Raw genomic sequence first — 24,324 nt, 5'->3', positions numbered from 1 at the left:
TAAGTAGAACGTCTTAATACATTTTAAGTTTACAGTAATTATTCCAATTAATTCATTTCAGCATTCAGGTTTACAGTGTAGTTCAACATGTGTTATTACTCTGTTGAAGTTGCTCCCCCCTCAGAAAATCATCTGAGCAAACATGAATGTCTAAATAAGTGTGAAAGTAACATTAAGTGAAGTTTTATTAAACTTGACCACTAGGAACATAGTATATGGGGTCGCTTGATATGAAGACACGGTCAAACGCGATATAGAAGGCTGCTGTGAACTACCATTCAATGCAACGCCAACTATGAATTAAACAAGTTGGATCTTGATTCTACATATCTAGATGCTTCATGCGCTTGGAAACATAAGACCAAAACCCTCAAATTCATAGAGTAATTTGGAGAAAAATATGTACCCCACTTGTCAGCACTGTGGTGCTGCTTTGTGACAGCACAGGTGGACATCAATAAAGCTTTCTTTGAACATGGAAACAGTACGCCAGTTGTGGACCATTTCTTTTTTTTTTTAGCACTGACTCAGTCTTGCTGTGGTAACCTGTAGTGTCTAGCCACTTAAGCGTCGACCAACAAATGCTGAGCCTCCCCGTGGGCCAGACGCCACGGGAGCATTGATTCAGCCTGCTGTTTTATGAATAGAATGCCTTGTTCCACAGGATTTCCATTTTCCTCCCCACAAAGGAAAATAGGTGACGATCAATACTTTATGCAAGCGGAGACATCTTATATTGAACGGTAAGCAAGAGAAAAAAACCCCCGTGTTTTTAAGAGCCTTTCCAGCCATGAGTAATGTGTAATGCTAAAGTTAGTTAGGTGGTTCTTTAGTGTCACAAGTCAAATTGGCAGGAATATAGACGAGGGAAAACTCCTTAATCAAAATTAAATATACTTTCTGCGGATTCTTGTTTGACAAATAAAATGTATAACTTTTTAGAATGAATTTAAGCTGATCACCATTTAAGGCTCAGGGGTTAACCATCTCTCAGCTTATTTACTGGTTCTTATTCAAAATGAGAAGTCCAACCAGGTAACCAAAGTGTTAGCCGTGTGGCTGTGGCTGACAGGCACAAAGAATCCAACTTTAGTTTTCACCACCAGCATGAATGAATTAATACATGATAGTTAATGACATCAATACATTGGAGAAAACATGGAAGTACCATATCACTCATAGATGACAACTTTGTCAGTAAGCCACCAGTAAGAGCACATTTAGACTGGTGTTAGTTGTTAGTTGACTGAGAGTTGTCGTCTAACGTACGAGTAAAAGGAAGAGTAAAGTACACTTGATTGTCCCCGAGGGCAAATCTGTCTTGGGCACAGAGCTAAAGTCGCTTCAGTTGCTTCACATAACGACATCAGAAAAACATGAAAGCATCTTAAAACATAAGAGACATTTACTGACTATAGGTTTTGACAATGACAACACAGCAGCTTAAAAAATAACCTGTAAGAATTCAAAAAGTTAAAGTGAGAAGTTTTAGCCTTAGAGTTCAGCCGCTTGATGGAGGCTGGAACAAACTATGGCTTTAAGCCATTTGATTTGGACTTTGGCAGACAGAGATTTTTTTTTCCCCTGATGGCAGAGTCTACAAGGAGTGTTGTTGACGGTTTCATGACTGTGGGCTCGTACACGCTCTGTATGGGCTCATATTGGTTACCAACAGGCTAACTGTGAGAGCCTGTATTACCGTTTCTCACAACCCGTTCTCACTCCATGTCACGCTTGAAAACTGGAGAGGAGGCTTTTAAAGTGCACAATTTGTGTATTTTGTATTTACAAAATGACACCGAAACATACTCCAAAAAAACTCCCCTTAGGGCAAAATACCCTCAAACAAACAAACAGCGCAATCTCTGCAAGCTGCCCATTCCTTCTCTCCCACTCCCCTTCTCCTCAAACCCTTTTAACCCCGCCTCACCCAATTGACACCTACCACCTGTACCGGTGGTTAGAGGGTGAGCCAAACTGAAGAAAAACAAGACGCTTGAATGTGGAAAATACTATAACATGTAGATAAATGTGATTGCTGACATTCCTAGTTATATACATATACATGTGCTTACACAACCACAAGCACCAACATGTGTCAATTGCAAAATGTCAATTGCTGCGAAAACGGTTTCACCTATTGCTCTACACTTTAGGGTTGCCCAGCCAAGGTGAGCCTCTTCATATGGTGCCCTCTATACCAGGTGAGCTACCCAGGCGCCCATATATGACATTTCTAATGTCATATGAATATGTTTTGTAAAATTAGCCTTGCAATTGCCAGACCTATCTCCACAGCGCTGCGGAGGAGGGTCTGACTAGTCGGCACAACATTCCGTGACATTAGTACAGTAATACACAACCCGCTCTCACTCCCAACTCGTTAAATACTGATGCTCAGCGTCAGATACCGACGCAAAAATCACCCTTTAGCGTCTGTATGGAACGCACCGGGCACCGCGGCGCTGTAAGATGACGTAGTATTAAGAGAGACAACGGTAGAGAGTAGTACGAAAGACCGAGAATCCTCATAAGGAGGTTGGTTGGGGTTGTGGATGGGTCAAACAACACAGGACTTTCCCCCAGGAGACCGGGGTTCATGTCCCGTTCTTGTCCCTCGTGTCACTGAAACGTACATTTTGTAACCCCACCCACCATCTTTTCCTAAACATAACTGTCCCGTTCTTGTGCTGCATGCCAGAGCGTCAAAGTGACGCCAAGAGTCCCGACCAAGCACGTCGAAACATGAAGCCAAAGGGCTAGAAGCAAGTCCTGAGAGCTTCGAATAGTGATGGCAAGAGTCCCGACCAAGCGCGTTTTTAATATGACGCTAAAGGAGACTTTTTGCATCAATAACAAACGCCAAATACACTTGACCAAGGGTCACTTTTTGATGTGATGGGAGAGAGAATGTGTGGGCTGACCCCAAAATACTTCTCCTTATCTTTTTAATGGGACAAACATTCTAAAAACTCCCACCAAAGCACAAAAGAAAAGAAACTACGAAACCCATTTAAAAAATATGTATTCACGGCTCAGCATTGCGGTTGCCACTTGATTTTAATGAGAGAGAGAGAGAGAGAGAGATTTACAGATTCTAAATTTGAAAGTATCAACAGTGCGAGCAAGTCTACCTCCATCGTTGTGGAACTCAGCAGCAGTGACATGAAGGAGCCTGGGAAGGCGGTCTACATCTCTGTACCTAAACAAGGTACTTGGCTGGTTATCAAATTAGCCATTATGACCGCAGTATTGTTTTGTGGATGACTGTTTCTTACCACAGTGGCCGGTCTCATTTCCTCGCCGAAACAGCAATGATGATGATGAGGACGATGAGAACGATGCCTCCGGCCACCAGCAGGTAGCACTTCCTCTTCCTCAGCTGCCTCTGTGGGGAGAAAGGATTCAGTAGGTAGGTGGAATTCAAGCATGACACGATACCTGTTGGACACTGCACACTGGGGGGGAAGCTAGGTTTATGGTAGCCGACAGCTGTCGTTTCCCCGTGTTAACAACGCGCACTGCACATTTAGTTCACCACGGTTGGCTGGGAAGACTGGCAGAGCAGGCTCGCCTCTACAAACATCTGTATGATTCTTCACATACATACTACATGGAGTCAAACAGCCTTAAACATGTGGTCAGAGAGAGAGACAAACTGGGAGAAGAAAAAGGATTTTGCCAGAGTGTAGAAAAAAAACAGGATTGCCTCATGAAAAGAGTGTTCTAAACAGTGTTGGAGGCAGACAGTCATTTTGAGTTGGCGATAAACATTGACGTTTATAATTAGAGTAGATAAATGCAATGTTTGGCGGTACGTCTGTGTTTTCATGAATGTGTTTACTACTGTTACCAGGCAGCCTGCTTTCCTCATAGACATTATATAAGAATGGACCAACAGATCCCGTTGCTCTGGACGGAGACCAGTGAAGGATATTAGAAGCACTTTTCCGGTGAGCGCCGAGCGTTGAAACGGTCTGCGAGCTTCTCCTGTACTATACGCTAATTCCTCTACTATGCAACAGTAAGTCGCGTGGTTATGACACAATTGTTTATACCTTTTATACATTGAGTTTCTTTAGAAATAAACAATGGACAAATAAAGTCTTTAAACGCTTCAGATGTAAAGTTATTCGCTGTAAAAGTGACGTCAAAATGAATGGCAGTCAATGGAATGCTAACGGGGGTGATGGCTTATTAACATCAAAATGGCTCCATAGGGGTTTAATTTTCGGGTTGTGAGGAGACGCTTACCCCCTTGGCTTTCCTTTACTTCCGCTCTCTTCTTCTCTACTACTTCTTGATTATTCACAGATTATTTTGTTTGGACACCCTCTGGTGTTTGGGAGAATACTGCAACGACCAATGCGCTGAGCATAAACGTCCACGTGCGTCGCCACCACGTGTACATTTTGAGAGAGGTGCATGTCAGGCTACAGTGTAGGGTCTGTGTCTTCATGTACCAACACACATAACCACGGCGTCGATTTAATGCAGAAGCCTATATCAGCCTTTAGTCCTCGCAGCAGCGGTCTCCCCTTTCATGTCTAAGCTGTCCTATCAAAATAAAGGCCTAAAATGCCAAATTACACTCATATACTCTCTGCTGGTGGTTTACATTAGACCGCAGTGATTTAAGCAGTGATTTGCCAGTTCATAAGAGCTAAACATTCAGCTCTAAACTGCACGTTTGCATATAGTGCATTTGCGGCTCAGTAAATGTCAAGTTCTAGTTTAATAACCGCAGAGCCACAACACCCCCAGCTGCCCTATTTTGTTGTTTCTGAGCTAATTCAGTGCAGCCCCACAGCACACCTTCACATGCACTCACAATTTGCATCAACAAAAAAAAGAACAAAGGACAGACCTCTTGAAAGAGAACATGAAAAAACAAAAACAAGGAAAGTGCTATTTCAACCAGATACGATGAATGCAGTTGTAGAGGAACTAGAAGATTCAAGGTCACGCTGACAAATAACAGATCAAATGCAGGGACTGAGTGAATGGGATGACTGTCCAGGGGTGGCCCACACTTCTCTCCATCAAAATGCTGTGCCGTCATCCCTGTGATGGCTCTGCTGCACATTATTCTTGTCTGTGTGATGGCAGCCTTACATGACAGAGGAGGAAAAAGAGGAGAGAGGCAAAAGACTGGCAGATGTAAATCACCCAAATAAGATAATTTTCCCTACATATTCAGCCCATGCAAGGCTATCGGCTTAATTAGCCGGTTTAGTTAGTTAGTGCTTGTGTCATTGCTTAACTTCAAAAGTTAAAAATGGAGAAAAACTGTGGGGAAATGGTGACTTCTGCAGGTTTTTCATCTCATTACAAAGCCTCCCGTCCTCTTTGAGTGGGTACAAAACATCCCTTACCATCTTTTAAAAGAGCAGCATCTTTAGTTAGCTCATTTTTCAAAAACACAAAATTGTGAGACTGTCCTGAAGATGGGCTTTAGTCTTAAAATGCTTTTGGCAAATGAGACTTGGACTCCCATGACTGCATATCTCAAGACACAGAGGGACTGGTTGGATTGTTGCAACATATTTATTTACTTTTTTACACATTGCACATTGTAATTAGGTTTGTCAGAATATTGTACAGGTCTGACTGTTTCTTATTTCTTATTGTACGTGTTTTGTCTTGTATTTGTGTCTCTTTTGCTATGTTTTGTATGTGCTATGGACCGTTTTTTTGTGTGTCCTGATTAAAGAATAAAGTATACATTGTACGCAATATATACACACCCATATTTATAATATTAATAATTACATATAGTATTATTAATAATAATAATAATTTAATAATAATTTAATAAAATTAAATGTACAATATACAACTATTATTAATAATAATAATAGTAGTTGTATATTGTACATTTACTTTTATTGATGACAAACTTTTGTTATGGACAAAATATTATGGACAATAAATACTGCAATGTAGCCTAAAAGCAGTTTCTTCAGGGCAACAATTAACTATGGCAGAATATAAATTTCACTTTATGAGTTCAATATACAGTATGTTGTAATTCTAAGCCAATAAAGTGTGTTCAGAGGACGGCAAGGTAGTGTTATTTTTAGCGGTTCCTACCTCCGCATGAGCACAGGCTTCTATGACTGTCAATATAGCCAGCATCTCACGTTAGCTACTCTGTGCTGTGGAGTAATGTCTCTATCTAATACCTAGCAACATTGTTGTGGATGCTGCGGTCTCAGCCTGGCAACCTCCGTGAACTTCGGAGTCTGGGGAGGAGGGGGCAGGGGAGAGGACTCTCTCCAGTATTTTGAATTTGTACTGCAGTAACTATTTTAAACACTAGCTGTCAGTATTACATATTGCACCTTTAAGTAAAAGTACTAATACCACACTGTAAAAATACTCTGTTACAAGTAAAAGTCCTGCATTTAAAATGTTACTTAAGTAAAAGTGTGTATCATCAGGAAAATGTAGTTAAAGTATTAAAAGTGAAGAACTCTCCTCCCATTGTAGAAAGTGTAAAGGATCCAAACAGTTGTGTGCTTAATGGTCTAATCATTTCAGCTGGACTTGTAGGACGTTATACTGTTGGCTAGTTTCATTTAGAATAAAACATCCAATTATATAAACTACATGTGTTTTGTGTGCAGAAATCTTAATGTGTAAAGTAACTAGTAACTAAAGCTGTAACAGATGAATTTAGTGAAGTAAAAAGTACAATATTTCTTTCTGACATGTGGCATAAAAAGAAAAGACTGAAGTAAAGTACAAGTACCTCAACATTTGGACTTTAATACAGTACTTGAGTAAATGTACTTAGTTACATTCCACCACTGGCTATCATAACAGCCAATATGAAGCATATGTTACGATTAGGGAAATGGCAGATCCAAAAAAATGCAGAGACAACAGGGCAGTGGTGAGCTTGAGGATTTAATAAAATAAAAAGTGATACAATAAAAAGGATTCCTGAAGAAAGCAGGCAAAAATGGTACCAAAAACTGTGGAGGAACCAAAACCCTAACCAAAATAAACTGGCACACCGAGACAAAGGGGGTAAACATACACAGACAATGATCTGACAACAGACAAAGACAACACAGAGACTAAATACACAAGGTAACGAGGGCTCAGGAACAGGTGAAACACATCAGGGTGGGGCAGACAATCACAAAGGCGGGAAAACGCAAAGTAGGAAGTAAAACAAGACATGACAAGGGAGAAAAACAGACTACAAAATAAAACAGGAAACTGAAGCATAAAACATACACAAGGATGAAAAACACAAGAGACAGTAAACAACAAGGAAACGGGGAATGATTTAACACAATAAAACAAGAAAAACTATAACAGAAAATCGCAACCATGACAGCATACATCAAAAACTACTTGATCACAGAAACATGAAAAAAAGCACAACATTAATTGTCACTTGCATTCAATACGTTATTTTCATTTTAAGAGCATGTAACTAGACACTAGTTTCATTTCAAACGTTTTTTCAACATTTCCTCCACACAGCACATTAGTCTTATTCATCCATGTCTGGAAAAAAAAGAAGAAATGTGTTGACTGTGTTAAGTAAAAATATTTAAGTAAATAGAGTGAATGGGGGGGGGGGGGGGGTATTTATATTTCCTTGTCTCCTCAGGCGGTGACGCTGTGTTGGAGCACAGAATCTATGTTTGTTTTGAAATGCTTTTTCTCCCTTTTTTCCCCGGCCTGTTTTCTGCTACAAAGGCAGCGAGAGCAGCGGCGTTAGACCAGAGCTGAGGCTGGAGTCTTTAAATCCTGACGCGCTTCAAAGCACGGAGAGAGCAATTCATATTCTTATCTGTGACTCAAAACAGCCTTTCTGTGTGGAAGAGAGCGGGAGAGAGGGAGAGGGGGAGAAAAAAAATGCTGTCGAGTAATTTTCCGTTTAAACGTTCCACTCCACAACAATTTGCATAAGCAGCCCTGCGTCTGTGATAAGAAGATTGGTAATTTTCAAAGGCTCTGTGGGGATTGAGAATTAAAAGCCTTTCTCCGCTATCTCCCCTCTTGCAGCTGGCCACCACAGATTCCCCAGCTTCTCTCACGCGTTTCCTCCTAAACTATGCCTTATAAACTTTCTCTGCCATCCTCTCCTTCTCTCTGCTCGACAGTGCTGAGTCGCTCCCGCTCTCTATACTGTATTCCCTCCCTCCCTCTCTCTTCCAAACACTCGTTCCCTTCTATTTCCCCCCTTTCTCCAGCTCGCTCATCCCGGCACTGCTGTTATTTGGGGAGAACAAGAACATAAATAAGGTAGAGGGGGGGGACAAAAAAGGGCTTAGTATGACAAAGGAAGTGTTGCAGTATTTTTAAACCAGAGTTTTCTAGATTGCAGGGCAGGCTGAGAGGCAGGAACAGAGAGACTTGCAGAGGGAGAGACAGAGGAGGATAGAGGAGGGATGGTCTTATCACCAGTGACTTAATCTGCCAGAGAATGGTGTCCTTAGTGCCAACACTTCAGGGCCTATGGGTGCTGCAAGGCCTCAGGGAGAAGACAGTGTCTTCCTCACACCTTATTATATAATCAATATGGGCTATAGTCAGTATCATATGGGAAAAAAGAAGAAGAATTCTTGTCAGAGTGGAGAATACACTTAAGCAGTATTTCTCTCAGTGGTACTGATCTGATCGCTAACTGTGACATGGCATCTTCACTGAAACCAAACTAAACGCTGAAACAAAAACGTGACAAAGTGAAATTGAAACAGACCATATTATCTATAGAAGAGGTAGAAAAGGTGACGTCCTGACAACCTTGGCAAAGTCCAAGCCCCGCTAAAGATTGTAGAAAGAATCTGGAGACACGGTCATAAGCCTTCTCTAGGTCTATAAAACAAAACACCCATGAGCCCTTCAGTATTTATGTGAAGGTAAAGAGCAAGTCCACTGTTCAGGACAGATTCTGCAGTGTACCAACTGAATCTATCCTGCATTCACCTACGGCACCTAGAAATTTGAAAAAAAGAACACGTCCTTAAGTTCCCTTGGTAAATGCAACTACCAGCCCATCTTTCGGCCCATGGGGACTGTCCTCAACTTAAGCAGGATTCAAAAGAAACATGTAAGCTACAACAGATTGAAAAAATTCCCGAACCTTCAGCCGCTTAGGGTGAAACTCATATACCTTGGGCACCTTGCCTCTGTGGTGCTTTTAAACTACATCAGTGACCTCTGCCAGGGAGAGGGGGAAGGATTCCCTCAAATCCTTTATCACTATCTTGAACAATGTGCTTGACACAAAGCCAGTGTATGTCTTCCTCTGTATGACCTCTAACCATTTTCTGATTTTGATTTTTCAATGGGGAATACCCATGGCAGGGCCGGTAATGACTACCGCACAGGAGCACTCATTTCCATAATTATAAAGTGCTTTGAGCGGTTAGTCAAATCCTTTATCACCTCCTCCTTCCCTGACTCACTGGAACCACTGCAGTTTACATGCAGGCCTAATAGATCCACAGACCCTCCAGAGAATAGCCCTCCACACTGCCCTCTCCCACCTGGACTAGAGGAACACATATGTGACAATGCTGTTCATAGACTATAGTTCAGCATTCAACACCATTGTGCCCTCCAAGCTCGTCACCAAGCTCAAAGACCTGGGACTCAACACCAGCTCTTGATGGGCAGACCCCAGGCTGTGCAGATAGGCACCAGCGCATCCTCCACCCTGACTTTGTGCTTAGCCCTCTGCTGTACTCCCAGTTCACTCACGACTGATTGACGACACAGCCGCCATCGGCCTGATCAACAAGGGTGACGAGATGGTCTACAGAGAGGAGGTCAGAGCCCTGACGTCTTGGTGCCCGGACAACAACCTTCATATCAACAGCAGTGACGTCCTAGTCTTGCATTGCCAAACCTATCTCCACAGTGCTGTGGAGGAAGGTCTGGCTAGTCCACACAACATTCCAGGATGGGAGAAAAATGTGCTCTGGTTTATTGGCTTTTATTTAAACCAATCACAATCGTCCTGGGCGGCGCTAAACCCTGGACGGAGCAACGGTGCCTCTGCAAAATAGGCTTGGGAAGGAACTTGTTTTGGTGGAACATAGTACAGATCTGAGGAGCAGTCCTCATAAATTGACCGTAGTTTAGAAAGCCAACACAAATAAAGCGGAAGGTGAAGGGACATCCGGCGGAATTTCCAGCGGCACAGGAACAATCACGGAAATTAAACGTTGTCTGTATAGACTAGTGAGGTCCTGACCTGGACTCACCACACCGACACTATCACCAAGACTGCATGGCAGTAGCTCTTCTTCCTTTGTAGGCTGAGGAGGTTCATCATGGACTCCAGGATACTCTGCAACTTCTAAGGATGCACCATTGAGAGCATCCTGACCGGCTGCATCACCGCCTGGTATGGCAGTTTCACCACCCTCAACCATAAGTAACTCTATAGAGGGTGGTGAATACTGACCAGCACATCACCAGGATGGATGACCTCCACGAGGAACCTCTACGCCCAGCGCTCCAAAAAGAAAGCCAACAGGATAGTCAGGGACCTTAATCACCACGGCCACAAACTGTTTTGCCTGCTGCCATCAAACAGACGGTACAGCAGCACCGGGTCCCACACCACCAGGTTCAGGGACAGTTTCATCCCACAGGCACAGTTTCATCCCACAGGCACAGGCCATAAGGCGTTTGAACTCTTGAGCTCCTGAGCTCATCATCTGTCACTCTACCATTATACTGTTACTTTACATTACACCGGGTTTACATTACTGAAGCACATTCTTTTGTCGCAAAACGCTGGGAATCACTGACCTCTTAGTTTTGGCGACTATGTTAAGCAATTGTTCACACAGTATGCAGCGCGCCACAGAGCTCTGCGAACGGCTCGCGATCCGGAGCAATCATTTTCGGCGTCCCGGTGACCCGAGGGACAACACAAAGGTTAAATGACGCACCTGTTCCACACATTTGTGTCTAAACAGAGAGCGAAACATGAGCGGGCAGAATGCATGTATACACACACACACACACACACACACACACACACACACACACATACATACACATACTAGAGATTAGCTCTAGTTTGACAGCAGAAGAGTAGAATTGCTTGATGATCGAGAGAAATGTGCTTCTGGTGGAAACCGTAAAGCGGCTGCTTGCCGGACTCCGGACATATTGTGGCGCTTCTGCCCCCAATGTTAACCCGGTGGTAAAGTGCCACTTTACCATTGTACTGTGACCACCCGTTATATACTTTACTTTTACACCTCTGTGTACATACTGTATATTACTTCTAATTTTGCATATCCAGTATTTACCACATTCCTGTTTACTTTCTGTTTACATTTAGTTTATTTGAAATACTGTCTACAAACATTTATATTACTTAATTTATATTGTATAAATGTTTATATTTTAGCCCTATATTTTTACTTGCACTATTTGTTGTCTTAGATTTAGCTTTTACTTGCGTGACGTCCGTTTTCATAGATATGTAATGAGCATTGCTGCAGGGTGCCTGAGGACTGAGATTTTAATTGCCAACAACTGCTTCTCTGTAATTATTGCGCACATGATAAGAATAAATAACTTTTCTCTTTTTAGATGAATATGTTAAATTTGGACTAAGCGATAATTGCTGTCATTGAATATTAAGGACTTCAACAGCCTGACATTTTTAAGGTCATGGCAGAATTTAGTAAAGCCCCATTCAGTCTGATATTTTACAAAAGGATACCAGAGCAAAAAGAAAAAAAGGCTTTTGGGAGTTAGCTCTGTCGTCGTTGTTCAGACACTTGAGGTTCAGTTATAAGTTATTACCAGAATGTTTGGTAAAAATAGGGTGCGTAGGCATCCTGGTTTAGAAGGATAGCATGGTCTTCTCTGGTGCATTGTCAGTCTTTAACGAAGAAGTCTTGCTTTTAACAGCTTCACTTTCAAGAAATCCCATGTCCAAATGGAGGTCAGCAGGGCTGGTCAAGAGCCAGGAAGAGGGAAAGAATAGAGGAGGTACAGTAGAGGAGAGCATAAATGGCTTGTTCACCTTTTTATTTTTCAATATTTCGCAGGTCCTCTGAGACATAACAACCATAAACCATTTTAAAAACATTTATTTCTCCAATGGAGAATGCAAAAAACTGCATAATAACCATTAAAGCTGATAGGCCTGCCATACAACCAACTATCTATCTTATCTCTTCCTCCCTTACATGGTGGACAAACTTGCTGTGTCTCTGGGAGAAAAACTACTTACCTTGTGTGACATGAGGAATATCCTCCTAATACCACAATAATGCAATGCAATGATAATGGCCATATTATTATTTTCCTTTTATCGCTTCTGGTCGGAAAAATTGGAAGTCCATAAAATAAATAATGTTTACAGCGGAACTGCCTCACTTGTAATCGGCTTATATGCAATTTACATAAAACTCAGAGTCCCATGCAGTCACCCTGATTATGATATTTAAAGAGAGCAGCAAATAAACACAGACTTCCGGGGGAAGCACCGTGACAACCATTATCAACAATGGAACAAAAACTCCTACCAGCATCAGCATATTTAGACTTTTGTTAAAGATTGATTGGCCTTTTGTTAAAAAGAACAAGCACATAACAGCCAGTCATGTTGTCTACCTCTGACATGGTAGATGCTCTTCTCTGACTTTAGCAACATACAGAAAACTGGCAAACTCAGACTGAACAGTCATGTCGGACCCTGCTGACTTACAAACCAACACAACATTAGCCATGATTCTACAATGGCCATCCTGCGTATACAATCGCGGCAACACAAGTGAGGAAAGTCATTGAAAGCTTTAAGGGACCAATCATAACCTGTACCTGTTTGGAAGCAGACAGTATCAAAAATAAACCTGGTTGCAATGTCAGCATTATGTTAGGAACCTGAAATACCTTAGTATGCCTCATCTCCTCTCTGGATTTATACACAATGTCAGCAACCACAGATGTGTACACACTGCTGCACTCTCATTCTATAGTGCAGAGATCTTCAACAGGGGGTCCGTGACCCTTAGGGGGTTGTTGGAGTTAGTGCAGGGGAGCCGCCAAATTATGTCAACATTTAAAAAATTTAAATATGTCTGAATATGAATATCAAAGATAAATTGGTCTATTTGTGAAAAAAAATGTACACATAGAAGATAAGCTTACTATAGGTAAGGTAGCCATACAGTTTAGCTTAAGGATTCACTGTGCCTTCCACATGTATGTTTAACATTAAAATATTAACTATAAATAATATGTTAATATCCATTCATTTTCATCCATTTGGCCCAGTTTAATATGCAACTCAATTGTATGAAATATATTTAGTAGGATTTTTTTTTTTTTTTTCAGCTAAGGGGTCCTTGGCCTAAAAAACGTTGAAGACCCCTGCTTTAGTGAGTTGCCACTGTATGTCTACACTGTTGTTAGCAGTGTGTAGAAATCTACGGCAAACACCAGAAACCCTAGCTAAACCAAGAAAAACCTGTAGTTTAATTAAATTGTAAATCTAACAATAGGACCATTATCACAATAGCGTACATCAAGTGTCTAGCCTCTTGATATATTATATTGGTTTAGTAGACTTCTAAACTGTCACCCATTGAGTAGCAAATAAAGCTGTCAAGATTGCCTTCCCATGCCAGCTGGGCAAAAGGTTTGTGACCAACCGTTAATTAGAAGTGTTGATAACACGGACCACAGCCAATCATAACCACGAAGCCACTCACTGACTGCGATGCTGCCAATTTTGAAAGACACTCAACAGGCAAACTGCACTGATGTAATTGTGAAGGCCGGCACTGGCAGCCACTAGAGCGCATCAGCTGGCACAAAAGATGTGCAGTGGGCCGAGGGCTACGTTCAAAGAAACTATGGGCTTGAACCGCAGAAACGATTGTGATCACTTTGGCACGGATGAGTTGAAGCACGTAAACTGTTCAGACATGTCAGCCGGATACCGACATGTGAATTTGCTTTTTGCTTCACCTAATTCACTCAGCCTGGCATTATGTTAATGCTATCAGATTTCTTGTATTGCCCTTCCCAATCAGTAGCAAGTGACCTACCCATCACATAACATCATTTTCAGTTGACACAGAAGCTGCAGTGGCAGTAGGAAGCTGTTGGTAGGAACAGTTAGTTTTTCTTAATAATCAAAAAATTGTGCCAATTTAAGAGTTATTTCTGTAAGCCGACTTACAAACAACCTGTATAGCTGCAGCAATCTCATCCACACTTTTGTATTATCCCACTTACAAAGCTCTGATTGGTCTATTTCTTCAACCGGTGGAAATAGATTAGCCTGGCACTGAATGTCTGGAACCTCATAGTTCATTTTTTATATCCAAGGGGCGTTATCAACGCTATAGACAAATGTATAGATCTGCAACCATTTAGAGCAACGAAACAACGTAGTTCTGAGGGACACATGCAAGTCGGGGCAATGATTGGTCTGTTTTGAAGCAGGAAACAAAATGACGGTGACCTGGTCACAAACTTTCTCAAATTACAGCTAAACAGTACACTACAATTCTATACTAATGACATTTTTTTTAGCTGCTTTTACATTCTTTCTAACTGCTGTTTAATGTTTTATGTAAAGCACTTTGAATTGGCTTGTTGTTGAAACATATATATACAGTCATGTGAAACAATTAGGACACCCATGCTGAAGTTGACTAAAAAGAGGAATAAAAAAATCATCTTTTGGAAATTGATCTTAATGTCTTAATTAAAAAAATGAGGAAAAATCCAACCTTTAAGGACACCAATTTTCTTTGTGAATGAATAATGTATCGTAAATAAATAAATGTTCTTCCTTAAAATACAGGGGGCATAAGTAAGTACACCCCTATGTTAAATTCCCATAGAGGCAGGCAGATTTTTATTTTTAAAGGCCAGTTATTTCAGTCATTTCATTTCATTTTAGTTCATGGATCCAGGATACTATGCATCCTGATAAAGTTCCCTTGGCTTTTGGAATTAAAATAGCCCCCCCACATCATCACATACCCTTCACCATACCTAGAGATTGGCATGGTTTTATTTCAGTTAGCCTAAGGAAGAACATTTATTTATTTACGATACATTATTCATTCACAAAGAAAATTGGTCTCCTTAAAGAGTGGATTTTTCCTCATTTTTTAATTAAGGCATTAAGATCAATTTCCTAAAGATAATTTTTTTATTACTCTTTTTAGTCAACTTTAGCATGGGTCTCCTAATTTTTTCACGACTGTGTATATATATATATATATATATATATATATATATATATATATATATAAAGCTGCCTTGCTTGCCTAAAATGTCTTAATGAAAACATTAGACGTAAGAAATATGCAATACGGTAACACAATCTGGATTCATATGTGATCAGCACAGCCTAGTGTGACAGTTTGATGTGAGTTTGGTGAGCCTGGTGCGTTGCGCTGAACACAGTATGCCAGTTATGTCCAGTAACTACGTTCTAGCATGATGCTCTGATGATCTTAAGATCTTCAGACATCTGGAACTAGGCTACAAACTGGCACCAAATATTTCCCAGAATGCAAACATTATGTGAACAACAGCCCAACAAAAAGATTGGATCTCAATAAATGTAACAATATTGTTAATGACCTTCTGTTTCAACCTTCACTGCTAGACCTTCCTCCACAGCGCTACGGAGAAGGGTCTGGCTAGTCCACACAACATTCCGGGATGGGAGAAAAACATGCTCTGGTTTATTGGCATTTCTTTAAACCAATCACAATCGTCTTGGGCGGCGCTAAGCACCGGACGCAATGATGATGCCTCTGTAAAATAGCCTCCGTCGGGAACTTGTTTTGGTGGAACGTGCTCGTTCAAAAGTTGTTTTAGTCGTGCAAGAAAAAGCTAGCTGTCTGGATTTACCAATATCGTGCAGCCCTAGTTTCAACCATACCCACTTAAAGTTCAAATCTTCAGTCCTGCTTGTCTGATGTAAATAGTTAAATAATTTGGGTGCACTAAATGGTCAAACATTTGGAGTACATTAGGGACTGTTTGTTATTTATTTAAGGGGCCACCGGAGGAGTTTTGGGACCTTTAGCCAAAAAAGACATGACCCTCCCCTCGCCAGTAAAAAAATTTCTACGACCCTCCAAAATGATTTGGAAAAAAAGGCATGACCCTCCCCCAATAATTTATCAATACCTTCTGAACTGGTTTGCGCTTGACAAATATATACAGATTCCCATTGTTTTTTTACAGCTATGAGATGCGTGACTAAACCTCTGCATTCTCATCTGACGCATCACACTCCTCTGTTATGGTGTGGTGGCCATTTCAGTAGATTTACTCACTAACATTGTTGTGGAAACACAATAAGCATGGAAACTAAATGTACACTTCCTGCATTACTGCATTACTTCAAATACTAAGTTACTCCTCTAGTAAACTAGTATTCACATGAAATAAAACAATAAAATATTGAGACCATTCAGCAAGGCACTCTGGGTAACATTCAACACACAAACTGGTTGCTATGGACTCGTCACTAGGCTTCCTCCACTTCGCCGTTTAGTGGAATAAACGTATAAAAGTCAAAATCTGCACAAAAACCGCAATCAATTAGTAAGCTGACATCAAATGTGGCATTTAGGAAACCTTTATTGCAACCTTGGCACGGTAAGATGTCCAGACATAGTGCAACAGTAATTTTCAGTTCAGGTAATATTTTTTTTTCTAAAGCAGTATATGAAATCTGATGTAGTACCTACCACCAGTTAGTTGTTTTGTGTTATTTAAGATATTTATAAAATATCTGATCATGTCAGACGTAATTATTCCACTCATTTTTTAAACAATGCAATTATCCGTTTCAGCCACCAGGGGGGCAGCGCCCCCTGCCCCCCAGCAAACTCATGGGTCAGACCCATCTGGTAGCGGGGGCTGAGACTGAGAGCTACATGGAAAAATATGCACCAATCAAGCCACTTTGAAATGTTGCTGTTTCATGAATACAAAAGTTGGGTGACCCTCCACCTCTGGACTGAAAAATGTTGGATGACCCTCCCCTCAGCAAAGAATAAAAAGACATGACCCTCCCCTATTTTCCTCCGGTGGTCCATTCCATGAATACCGAACGGTCCCTTAATAGTCGAATATTGGCTATTGGTAATTTCCTTTTAGAATGTCAGCATCAATCAATTACTCTGAAGAAAACAAGCTATATGGTATAGAGTCACTACGGTATAGAGTCACACATACAACTGGTTCACCTCTGACCAATTACCTCACAGTTTAAAGAGACAATAAAGCCATTTATGCGATTCATTCATTCACACTCTTAGATACTACAATGACTACAAAAAGCTTCTTTTTTTTTATCAACAAAGGCATCTTCATTGCTGCTATTGAGGGTTAACCTTGAACAAGAGAGGTGAGCTAATCTCAGAGCAAAGTGTTGTCTGTAAAATCACACTGGATTCAATAGGGGAAGCATTGCTTTATAGTGCTGTGTGTGTGTGTGTGTGTGTGTGTGTGTGTGTGTGTGTGTGTGTGTGTGTGTGTGTGTGTCAAACAGGGTAAAGGCTGTAGCCTGGTCCTACCAGACTCTCGTACATTTTATTTGTACAGAGAGTCTGGCCTCTCTCCATTGACAAGTGTTAACTTCCTTGAAGGCGGGTACTCTGTTGAAGTTTAAAACTATTGGATCTGCCCACAGTCACTCTGGATCTGCCATAACCAAACGCTAACGCTTGGTCGTGACGTATGTCATGCGCATGTGCAACAAGAGGGGAGACTGACAACAACTATCGGCTTATATTTAGCATTAGCATCACTAGCACGCACGGAGGATTAAAAAAACATGATGGGTGGCCGGTTTGGCTCAGTGGGTAGAGCAAGCGCACATATACTGACGCAGAGATCCAGGGTTCAAGTCCGACCTGTCACGAGCGCTGCGGAGGAAGGTCTGGCTAGTCCACACAACATTCCAGGATGGGAGAAAATTGTGCTCTGGTTTATTGGCATTTCTTTAAACCAATCACAATCATCTTGGGCGGCACTAAGTTGGAACATGTTTACGTTCAAAAGTAGTTTTAGTCGTGCAACAGAAAATTCAGATTGGACGGATAGTCTAGCTAGCTGTCTGGATTTAACCTGCAGAGATCTGAGGAGCAGTTAACCATAGACCTCATAAATCCACGGGAGTTTAGAACACCAACACAAAGGAAGCGGAAGATGAGGGCGATCCGGCTGAAATGAGGGACATCCAGCGGCACTGGAACAATCTGGTAAATTAAACGTTGTTGATATAGTCAAAGGTTATTGATCAAAAGTTGCTAAATATAAGATTTCTCCAGTCCATTTTTCTCTTTCCTCTTCAATATGCTCAGTCCAGCTGTGGCTGATGGGGATAGAGCCAGATGAGTTTCACTGATCAACTTGGGTAACTTCAAATGTTATTTCCACTCCATATCCTTCAAAGTAGCATAAAGAATCTAGAGGGACTGGGGGAAGACTGATTGAACAGTAAGCCAGTTTCCTTGCAATCTGTCAGCGTTAGCCCATCCCCTGTGGCCGAGTGCAGTGATCAGTCAGAGGTTTAACACTGTGATTAGGTTATTCTTTTTCATTATCTTATTTGACAAAGGCGTGTGGATGGGTCCATCATCTGTCTACCCATTCAGATACAAGCCATCTTCGTTTTTTTGTCTTCTTTTCCTGACCCCCCTCCTTCTTCCTTTGTTCCTTTCATGGTCACAATAGCCAGCGCTCTATATTATCCTCAATTAAGCCAGAGGAAAACTTCTACATTGATTTTTTTTCAGATTCAGAAGGATGTAGTTGCTCACTAGGAGATCAATTTCAGCTCCGAAGATGGATGAGTTTTAAAAATGACATCAGCATGGAATGCCCCCCCGCCAAATCAAATCAATAATCACTTCAGTTATTTCGTTTTGTAATCGTTTATCTACGAGTGAAATGGCTTTTGTTCACTGAATTGCTAGAACATCTGTGTTTTTGGTAATTATAAACCATCGTGTGCAGCAATCAACAATCACAAAGTTTGTGGTCCACTGAACACAGATGAGGTGATAAAACATCATCGCCAACTAGAGAAACTTGCAGCGGGGGGAGAGTAATCTGCCCCCGGATAATGGATTATAGATTCAATTTATTTTCAGTGTAAACTGAGTAGACAAGGCGGGACACGAGAAGAAAATGACATCCGCACTTAATTGACCATTGGTGATGTGCAGTGATGCATGTAGACCAGAATCAAGAGCATTTAAGGCTACATCAGTGGTTAGACTTGCTGCAATGTTTCCCATCTCTTTCTTTAATATAGAGGTCTAAGGGCAGATCCAATCCAAAAACATGCAAGAATAAAACCCCCCTTTCAAAACCATGGATATACATAGCGCTGTGTTGTCAACATAAAACACAGCGCTTTCAAGTCGGAGAGCGAAGTTCACTTTGCAAAATACTTTTACCCAGGAAATGCTCGTTTTGATTGATTGATTGTTTATTTTTTTCGGTTTTCGGTTTGTTCCTCGAAGTGTTTTAATCCAAACCATGATCTTTGTTCTAAACTTAACTAGCCATTTTGGTGCCTAAACTTAACTGTCATTGCCTCATGACGCTCACTTTTTATGACTCCACTACCACGGTGCTTGAAAGGGCCGTCATCTGGCGGTGCCTGTAGCCGGCTCACAGTGTAGTGGCTAAATACAACCAGCAACTGCTGCTCGGATTTATTGTGTTCACGTTACAGCGCTTTACTTAGCTTTAAATACTAATATTTTAGGTATAATATATGGTCTATTGGTGAAGTAGCATTGATCACTTTGAGGGGGGGATACAAATATTTCAGCAGAGGCTGGGATATGTAGATCAGAAAGGGGGGAAATCCCACGCATTCCCCCGGCAAATTGCACCCTAGTTCCACACATCGTCTACTTTATATCCAGATTGGCGCTGACTTAAAATCAATATGGCATTGAGGTCTGCATCATTTTGTCTTGACATAACAGCATCAGAGAGAGTCTACATATCTGATATGTCTGATCAAAATATAAAACCTATTTTTAAAACATTTGTCTGCTGTTCATGTGCATCACTGCCACTGAAAAAAGGTTTTCAAATACCTCTAACAGAGAGACAACACCTATGATGCTGAAATGAATTCAGCTATGGGACCAGCATTGTTCAAACCCACAGGACGATGCTTTAAATTATGTGATGAAAATATGACAAGCTGACTTTTGGGGGAGAACACTAGAAAACATTTTTGGATGGAATTTCACGTGTGCTCTCTTGTGCTGAAAGTTTAAAGAGTTTAAAATGTCTTAGGGCCTTTTCACACCTGAAAATCCAAACCAAGGTCCAGACCAAGGTTCATGTTTTGATTAAATTGAATACATTTGATCTGGTTAGTTTTGGTTTCACACTGCAGTTGTGCAAGCGCACTAAAGAACTACACATGACGCAACTACGTCCTGTCATCATCACATACGTGAGCCACGTCTCCTGATATTTGTCATTGATTGGTTTGTAGACGGGCTTCCCCATCATCTGGTATCCTCTCTCTGTGTCAGAGTTTTTGTAAGTGTTTTTCCAGCTGATTCCTGCTCTCCCTGTGCTATGGCGGCACTTTTGTTGTTTTGTTGCGTTGTTGGGAAGCAAGACTTAGGAACTTGTTGAGACATGAGTCCTTTCAGTCTAGCTATATTTTTGAGGATAGTACAGTTTGTAGTAGGATGATTTTGCGATTCTGTGGGTTTTGAAATTTAAAGCTTTAGTGCGTAACTTTTTGATTTTAACAAATGTGCATTACATTCAAGCCATTGCCAAATGAGTTGCTAAAAAACGAATTAAGACTATCAGCTCCACAAAACTCTCTTTGTATTTGTCAGTATGACTATGTTCAGAAGATTGTGGCGTCCGGCGTTTTTTGCGCGCAGAAACTCGAGTGAAGATAATGACCTCTTCTGAAGAGTCGATCATGTTTTTTTAATCCTTTGTGTCCTCCTTCGCTACTAGTAACTGTGTGCAGGAGGGGTGGGGTAGGGGGTGCACGATCACAGAAGGCTTGTATCATGTGGACGCACCGACAGGTTTGTTGTCATTACAACTCATGGGGGAGACAGAATCTACGCACTGTAGCTTTAAGTCTGAGTCCATAACTACACCAAGAACTCCTGATATGGTTTGAAGTCTTAAAAATGAGCAGAGCATTGACATCTAATTGTTCATGTTTGGCACCAGTCAAAGATGGAAGCAGTTAATAAGTAACAGGTAAAAGCAGTTTCATAAGTTAGTCAGTCAGAAAGCACATGAAATTTCAGTTGAAGTGGAAGTTCCAAAAGTTACATTTTGTTTTGTTTTAATTAATACCGTAAGTAATAGTACGTGTCCACTGCCAAGTGTTTTTCCACGATTCCCATTCATTTCTATGGGAGCAGCCGTGCAATGCATTCTGGGAGCTTTGCAGGGACTTTGGAGAAGCAGGGCTTTGAGTCGCCTGCTCTTTATTTGCATAAAGTTGAATCCAGGCACCTTTATGCAAATGAGGATCGGCCGACCCGGCTCGACGCCTCTCAAAAACTCATGAAATCTTTTAAACTGACCGTTGTAGATCTGAAATGAAGACTTTCTGCAACTGCATAGCCTATTTCTCGCATAAAATGTTTTCAGAAACTATTTTCGTAAAATAAGAGATCGTATTCCAAACGAGCCGCCATTATGGTCCGTTTTGAAATCCGGGAGCAGACAGCCCCACATGAAGCGCTTGTCCAATCAGGTGCAGCCATCGCGGTTGTAGGAGGGTGTAGCCTGTCTTCTTTGGTTGTCAGTCGTCAGTGAAGAGAAACTGATAACTGCTGCAGCCTAGGCCGATAGCGTGCAATGCTAGGGAGTTGCCACCAGTTAAAGCTGCATTCGAGGTACAGTACAGCAATGTAAACGGCAAAGTTTAGTTGAAGAGTAAGCAATGAGAGCAATGAAAACGTCAGTTAAAGACTAAGAGAAGAAAGCGTATTGTCAGTTGATGTGTAAGTGCTAAAAGCAGTTAAAATGTCAGCTTGAAGTAGAAGCGCCGAAGACAGTCAAAATGTGTGCATTGTAAGGAATCAAAGTGTCAGTTGCTATGAAAGCACTGACAGCTGGAATGTCTTGAACATACAATATTTCCCATTTACACACTGACAATAAATTGTTGGAACAAGCACCTTGGTCCTTCAGTTTGGAAACAATTTTATGATTTATATGTACTGCAGCCATGCACAGAGATATATTTTGATGGTGTTGTTCTATACATGTCCTGTATGTAAGGTGTAAAGTATGTCACTTTTACAGTGTTCTGCACAGAAAAGAATGATCCAGTTGATGATGACGCTTAGACTGTGTAGAATCTGGACACTGGACATATTGAATTGTGTAGAATCCGGACTTGCCTCTCCCCAGGTACATAATGCTGTCTGTCTGTCTGTCTGTCTGTCTGTCTTCTCCTTTGTTGTTTTTCTTCCATTCAGCTGCTCTGCCTCTGCAAAGACAGCAGCTATCTGGATTGGCGGAGAGCTAAATTGCTCAGCGTGAGCTCGGTCACGGCTCAGCTCTCCTTGAGATAATGAAATAACAATTAATGTGAAAGCTGTTGCCAGCCGCTCATTTGTTCGCTCACTAGTAGAACAGCAGCAGGGGGGGGGGGGTGGGGGGGGGGCAGTGGAAACTGCCCAGAAAAAGTTTTCATATTGACTTGCTGCTGAAATGATGTTGAAAATGCATATATATATATATATATATATATATATATATATATATATATATATATATATATATATACATACATACACACACACACACACACACACACACACACACACACATCACATTTAAGTTGATTCCACTGCTCCCTGGCCATAGATATGATTTAAATAAAAATGTAATTTCGGTATCAGATTACAATTGACTCCAAAACTGTCTAACTGACTGTCTACCTTTTACTGCCACTTTATTTAATAGACAAATATTACTGATAGTCTAAATTTCCATTTTCTATGGCTTTGAAAAGGCATTGCAAGTAGAGTTCAGATAGAGTTCTGAAGCTAAGTAACCCATGTGAAAAAGGTAGATCCGTTATTAACCCGGTGACACTTAAGTCAATACATTATTTACCGTAGCCAGGGGCCTACACAGCACAGAGCCACACAGAGCTCTGGCCTACTGAGATAGTCCCTGACAGAATGGCAAAGGACACATATTTTTTCTTGAAACGAAAGAGCGAAAGCAGACCCTTGGGCATCTCATAAGATGTCTCTCTAATATGTGCTGTGAAGTGGAAATTCTGGCTATACCCCAAAAACCACACAGAAAAAAAAACATTTAATTCTATTTAATTTATGGCTGCAGTTGTTTCCCATTATTGCATTTTCCTCTCTAAATCAATACACTTGTAGGATAAAATTGCAAATGTATAACCATTATCTCAGTAGAAGTAAAACTAGCTCATGGAATTGGAATTACATATGTGGTTTTGTGTTTTTATAAGACTCCAGGCTAGTATTTCATGTTTTTTGTCTCTCCAAACAATTAATTTAACTGATGGCAAAAGCTAGTAAAGTATGACTTGAAATTACATCATCTATGTTATTATGCTAGTGGGGGGATGTGATAAAGCTGTGTAATCTAGTTAGCAAAGTCCCCGTTTTGCATGGCTGATCAAGCTAAGCTTCTTGTGACTGCATTACAATGCAAAAGCTCAGTCAAGTACCCAAAATGAAAACAGATCAAAGGGAATGCAAAGCGTGAAGCACGCTGCAGTACGGGGCGGTCCACTGTACCTGGTATTGGTTGGCTTTTGCAAGCTCCTGATTGGCTGATTCAACGTTGGATGATGTAGTCTGGATGTAATCTTCAATGCTGTCTGAGGAAACAAAGAGCAGATTGATTGTTAATGGGTCCATTTCATTCCAACGATTTACAACAATGTGGTCAGGTGGTGTGTTATATCACACACTTCAAAAAGGCACAACGGTAAAATAAACACAAAGGTCTACTGGCATCTATTGTATGTATTCCATAAAAACTCCACCAAACTTCTTTTTTCACTGTTGGTTCAGTTTGATTGAATCATCATACTCATTTTCAGGGTCATACTTCTAATTTGGGTTTCTACTAGAACATGTTTACATGCTTTAATGTTCAAAAAACACATTATATATGATACTGTCTGTCTGAATATACCTGTATTCACCCCTTGCCTGAACATCTCTGTTTTAGTGCCTGTCTCTTTAAGCCCCCCCTCCTAAAAAGCCCAGTTTGCTCCAATCGGCTTGCGAGAAAAATATAGCGCACCTTTGCAAAGGT

At 41.1% G+C, this 24,324-nt stretch overlaps 1 protein-coding gene across 1 annotated transcript in view; it reads right to left on the bottom strand.

The window, feature by feature from the left end:
- tsnare1 (T-SNARE Domain Containing 1) overlaps positions 1 to 24,324 on the bottom strand; it is a 196,696-nt gene that overhangs the window by 39,808 nt on the left and 132,564 nt on the right. The window contains exons 10-11 of the mRNA XM_078251935.1: positions 23,799 to 23,881; positions 3,279 to 3,388 (exon numbers count right to left, since the gene is read on the bottom strand). Coding sequence (XP_078108061.1) covers positions 3,293 to 3,388; positions 23,799 to 23,881 — 179 coding nt within the window. The 3' untranslated portion in view covers positions 3,279 to 3,292. The remainder of the gene's footprint in view (positions 1 to 3,278; positions 3,389 to 23,798; positions 23,882 to 24,324) is intronic.

Source organism: Sander vitreus, chromosome 6 (assembly GCF_031162955.1).
Source record: "Sander vitreus isolate 19-12246 chromosome 6, sanVit1, whole genome shotgun sequence".
Taxonomy (NCBI): Eukaryota; Metazoa; Chordata; class Actinopteri; order Perciformes; family Percidae; genus Sander; species Sander vitreus.
This window is presented reverse-complemented; position numbering and strand designations above follow the sequence as displayed.